This window comes from Arachis hypogaea, chromosome 9 (genome assembly GCF_003086295.3).
Source record: "Arachis hypogaea cultivar Tifrunner chromosome 9, arahy.Tifrunner.gnm2.J5K5, whole genome shotgun sequence".
Lineage (NCBI taxonomy): Eukaryota > Viridiplantae > Streptophyta > Magnoliopsida > Fabales > Fabaceae > Arachis > Arachis hypogaea.
Genome location: NC_092044.1, coordinates 1,620,194 through 1,626,173, shown reverse-complemented (window position 1 = coordinate 1,626,173; position 5,980 = coordinate 1,620,194). Strand labels below are relative to the sequence as shown.

Below are 5,980 nucleotides of genomic sequence, written 5' to 3'. Positions count from 1 at the left end.
AGGTAATAATTTATTGCACAGAACCCCCTCAATGAAGCAAATCACATGGCATGTTCCTAGTCATCTAATCGAACGGCCACGATCGAATCGCAATTAATCACAAATCATCAACAGCCGTTAGATGTGTCCTATGTATCCAATTTAATTAGTGCTGGCCTGTATTGGGTTTGGTTTTGTTTAGGGAACAATCTGTCCCCACAATTGTTTCTCATGTGACCGACAATTTCCCATTCCTTGACCTGTCTTTGCTCCCACTATGTCCTTTCCTTTCTCATTTTATATATACAATCACTAAGCTTATGTTAATTTATATCATATATATATATAACACTAAGTTCTTTCTTCATTCTTAGGCAAAAAGCATTGTTTCTTCACTATATATATTTTCTTATCAAAACAAGAGGGGAGGGAAAAAAAATCATTCTCAAAATACAAAAGAATTTAATTTTGATATACTGATAGAGTATGGCTAGAAAAGGTCTCGGATTTGAAATCACGGAGCTAAGGTTAGGTTTACCCGGCGAACCTAAAAGTTTGGTGAGTACTAATAAGAATGAGAAGAAGAGAATGTTTTCCGAGATTGATGACAACGGTGAGAAAGAGAAGAAGAGTAACACTGGGGGCAACCTGAAGACTACTGAGTCGAAAGCTCAGGTCGTAGGGTGGCCTCCAGTGTGCTCGTACCGGAAGAAGAACAGCATGAATGAGGCTACAAAGATGTATGTGAAGGTTAGCATGGATGGTGCTCCTTTCTTGAGAAAAATTGATTTGGGAATGCATAAGGGATACTCTGAGTTAGCCTTGGCCTTGGAGAAGCTCTTTGGTTGCTATGGAATGGGTGAGTTTTTATTTTAATTTGCATTATCATTACATTATTTTTCTTGAACTATTATATATATAGCTTTCTTATTGTTTGTTACATTACATGATGTTTTCAATTTTCATGATATAAAAATAGGGTTAACATGCTTAAGTAATAATCAAGACATGCAAAAATATATATAGAGGAGGATTAGGTAGTATATATATATATATATATATATATATATATATATATATATATATATATATATATATATATGATTTTATAAAAAACTGGGTTTTTTTTCAGTTTCTACCTTAATTTCTAGTTTTTTTTATTTAATTTTTTCAGAATTCATATATAAAAAATAAAAAGATTTTTTTTTTAAAAAAAAGAGAGAATAATATTCTGGGTTTTTTTTATTATTTCTTTCATAAAATTTTAAAAATAAAACAGATAAAAAAAAGGAACAGATAATAAAAATCACTGACTGTAATATTATATGGAGTGCACGCTTGAATTATATAATGGTGATTTTTTGTATATGCTTGCCTTGACTTAAATATATGATATTTAAATAAGTTAACAATTTAACATACCCCGTGATCTTGCCTTAACTAGAAAGAAACTAGTGTAAATTACTTATAATATTTTTCTAATATATATATATATATATATATATATATATATATATATATATATATATATATCTTAGTTTCTTTATGTTGATCATGATGATGAGGACCACATAGGCATAGATCGTGGACCTTATACTAATTACTGTATTAATAAGGGTAATTAGCAACACGAGAAGGACTATAAGTAACACTTTCCATTAATCCTTTAGTACTATGTAATATACATAATAGAATAAAAGGCTTTTTTAGTTATTCTTAAAGCGTTACGTGTATTCTATATATGTAAGTCAACATATATAACTTCAGGGTAGATTAATATGCTAATTATATAAGTCAAATCTATATTGACCGGCATATATTATGGAATATAAACATAAGGATCTTGAAGAAGAATATTTTGTGTAATGTTAATAATAAGCATAGAAAAAATATAATTGTTAAGCTATAGTTTAAATGTCAGTCTCTCTATACTCGAATCTGTAATTTCTATGTAAATATAAAAAGACTATATTATTTGAGTTATAATTCATTGACAATTTCACTTCTAACTTAAAAAAATAGAAAAAATATAATTAATTAATAATAGCAAAATAATTTAAAGAATTATATATAGATCAATAACCAATTAAATATATACTAAAATCAATTATCAGTATAAAATATTTATTAAAATATAAAATATATATTAAATATAAATTAAATTATATATATTTATATAAAATTACATAATAATTAATTTTAATAACTGATTTTAATATATAAATACCACTATAATTAAAGAAGGACAAAAGTGGGACAACAATTATAATTAGTATGTTTAATAATAATTAGACATTCTCCTTATAATTAGGTGATGGCGTGCATATATATATATATATATATATATATATATATATATATATATATATATATATATATATATATATATATATATATAAAGCTGAACTGGCAAGTAATCATCTCATATACAAAAGAATTTATGCACACTGGATTATGTTGTATATAATAATGATACTAATACTAATTAACTATTCATAAGCACTCAATTAGAATGTGATTAAAGGTAATAAGGGAACCAAACATATAAACACATCAAAAAGCATATATATAGAATAATGACACAATTAAACATTTTGGTTTATGAAAAAATAAATAAATTTAAATGATTATATATGTCGGCAGGGGAAGCATTGAAGGATCCAGAGAACTGTGAACACGTTCCCATTTATGAGGACAAAGAGGGTGATTGGATGCTTGTTGGAGATGTTCCTTGGGAGTAAGTCCCTAATTATTATGACCCTTAATTTAATTTGCTTCCTTCTAATTTTATTTTGTTATATCTATATTGTTAGATCTGTTATTTGTATTTATTATATTGCAATATCAAACAAATATAAATATATTTTTTATTACGATAATATTAAAAAAAGTTAAAATTTATTTTATTTAGTATTCTTTAATTGTTACTAGAATTAATAAATATTAAATAAGATAAATTTTGATTATTTTTAACTAATTTTTTTGTTATTAAATATTTTTATTTTTATTTAATAAAATAATATGTGATCTATATACTTTTGATATACTATATGAAATAAATTAAAGACTAAACATAAAAATAAAAAAAAAATTATTCTCTTAATCAATTTTTTTATAAGCATTCTACCGCTTGCTAAACAAAAGGAAAACTATTTCCAAGATTTCAAAACATGTATATATTACTTCATTTACATTTTTATTTATTTAATATTTATTTTTAAAAAAATAGTATTATATATTGTATTTTTTTTCTTATGGGATAATAATAGAGGGGTTTGACTAATTAGTATTTTAATTTTTAAGAACACTTGTTATAGGTTATAAATTAATATACTTAGATATTATATTCAATTTAAATACTTTGATTAAAAACATATTATAGAGAGGGTTCAAATTATCCTAAAAAGCACACAAAAAATGGAACAATTTCCCGAATTTTGGGTGGAGGAATCTAAGTATGTCTGAGACAAGTGATAATCTTGAAAGATACAAGCCAAGTAAACCACCAAAATCTTTTGTCTACTGTTATAGAGTCAGCTTCAATCATCCACTAATACCAACAACTATGTTCCATTTCTTGAATTCATTAATTATTCTATTTGCTATTTAGAAATTAGAATATAAATTTCGGTTACTTAATTCTGATGTCTAGCTTCTTCTTTTTTTAAATTTGGTCAATTGCCATTATTGTGTTATTGGTGGTGCTTAATTAGGTTTAATTACTCAACTACTAATTAAAGATGCATGCCTGATTTACAACCTAATCAATTATCAACTAAACTATTTGTCCCAAAATTATTAATTAAAAATAACAATTAATGGATGTTAAATAAAATAAATTTTAATTTTTTTTCTCTTTAATATTATTGTATTTAACTCAGAAGATGAGTTTGCCAAAATCATTTTATAGCAAAATTCATAGGATTTTGTAGTTCTTATGTTTTCTATTTCCATGTCATGAAAACAGTGAATAAAATTTTAGTTGGCATTTGTTATAAGAAATTTTAATTTATTTTTAAAAATTATCCATGAATATATTATTTCTATGTTTGTTTTAATTTTTAGAAATAATTTATCTCTAAAAAAAATTATTGTCAAAACTTAAAATTGTTATCGTCATCCAAAAAAATGAATATTTGAGAGTTTATGTTAGTATATAAAATTACTAATATATTTCTTAACTGTTATATTTCTGGAAAAAGAATTCTTCTATTTATTGATATGGGGGTATTTTGAGAATTGAAGATGTATTTCTAAAAATATGCATAATAAAACAAACAAAATTGTAATTTATTATTGAAAATACTAAAAATAATTTCCAATAATTTGTACTATTAAACAAATAAATCTTTTTTATAATAGTCAAAAATAATATTCTTGAAAATATAATTTCTCGGAATATATTTTTTAACCCTGAAAACAAATGCTCTCTTAAAATTTTAATAATTAATAATAGTTAGAAAAACTTCAAATAATTTCAAATGATTTTAAATTCAAAATTTTTATACATTTATATTGATATTTTTTCAGATTTAGCATGAAAAAATGAAATTAAAATTACAAAAAAATATTATTCCGAAAAAGAAAAAAAGAAAACGAACCAAAATAAAAACAACCTTTTTTGAACTGAAAATTTCAACAACTTTTTTAAAAACTGAAAATTAAACAACTTTTTAAACTTTCAAATTAAACTTCCCCCTTCCCCTTCCCCATTTTTTAAGCTTGAGAGTAGTAGAAAATTTTTATGAATATTCATTTATTTATTTATTTATTTTAACCGACAATATATCTTGGACCCCATATAACCGACATGCGTGAATAATCCCTCGTTATAATGTTGAATACATCAAATTGAGAATGGAGAAACAATCATTCATAATGGGGTACTCTGAAAAAGCCATAGCCATTATTTTTAGATTGGATGCACCAAAGTAATAAACAGAATATTTAAATAAAGCTTCTTAGTTGGCCACATTTCCAAGAATAATAATTGTCTCCATCAATAATTATATGGACTTTTCAAAAACCAACAAATTAAACATAAATAAGTATTCCTAAATAATCATTGTGATTATTATAAGGTGAAAACTCAGGTGCAGTTGACTTCACGTGAAGTTGATAGCTAAGAGTCGTTAAATGCAAATTTAGTTAAATAAGTCGAATCATCTAACGACTCTCAATTATTAACTTAATGTGAAGTCGACTGCACCTAAGTTTTCACTTTATTATAATTATTTACTATGTTCATTTTTGTTTGAAGTTGTAATAATAATATTATTCCTTTTTCATATGTTAATTAAAATTATTATATGAAAATATATAGTATTGAAAAAATAATGTGATTATATTAATCATGGAGGTAATTTAATTTTGCAGAATGTTTATGGAATCATGCAAGAGGCTTAGGATTATGAAGAGATCAGATGCGTGGCAAATTGAAAAGACATATATAGAGATAGATGAAATTAAAGAAAAAAATGTTTAGTCTTCTAATTAATTAATGTTGTTGTGCACGTTTTGATGATCATGATTATTATTATTTTATTATTATTTTATATTTGTGTTTTCGTTTCTTTTATATTATATTGAGGAAATTAAGCATGCCTTTATTTTTATATATATAGCTTGAAGCCTTGAATTGATGTACAACTATGAATCAAACTTCTGTTTATGTATTAAGACTTAATGATATGTACTTAAATAGGAAACTCGTCGTTTTAGCTAGATTATTAATTGATGTTATTGTTGTGCCATGTTTTTTTGTTCGATAATCTTCATTAAGGGTTATGATAATCTTTTTCACTTGATTATATATCCTTTGCTTATTATGATATTCATTATACTAAGATTCTGTTGTCTTTGTAATTGTAAACATACTTTTATTACCAAACGAACAATTTTTATTAGAGTTGTTAGAGATGTAATTATTTGTGTATTTTTTTTATTAGTTTAAAGTTTTAAAAAAATAATATAATAATATAGTATCAAAGATTTCATAATT

General features: G+C 24.1%; 1 protein-coding gene across 1 annotated transcript; it reads left to right on the top strand.

The window, feature by feature from the left end:
* The first annotated feature begins 297 nt into the window (after nucleotides 1-297).
* Nucleotides 298-5,687, top strand: LOC112709824 (auxin-induced protein AUX22). The gene is made up of 3 exons (XM_025761808.2): nucleotides 298-838; nucleotides 2,623-2,716; nucleotides 5,356-5,687. Exons 1-3 carry the CDS (start codon nucleotides 466-468, stop codon nucleotides 5,462-5,464), a joined length of 576 nt encoding a protein of 191 aa, XP_025617593.1. The 5' UTR covers nucleotides 298-465; the 3' UTR covers nucleotides 5,465-5,687.
* The last annotated feature ends 293 nt before the right edge of the window (nucleotides 5,688-5,980 follow it).

Bases quoted from the DNA above. Each gene is read 5' to 3' on its own strand.
- LOC112709824 (XM_025761808.2), top strand. From the start codon at position 466: ATGGCTAGAAAAGGTCTCGGATTTGAAATCACGGAGCTAAGGTTAGGT. The intron at 839-2,622 runs GTGAGTTTTTAT...ATATGTCGGCAG, and splicing joins CTTTGGTTGCTATGGAATGG to GGGAAGCATTGAAGGATCCA. The intron at 2,717-5,355 runs GTAAGTCCCTAA...TTAATTTTGCAG, and splicing joins GTTGGAGATGTTCCTTGGGA to AATGTTTATGGAATCATGCA.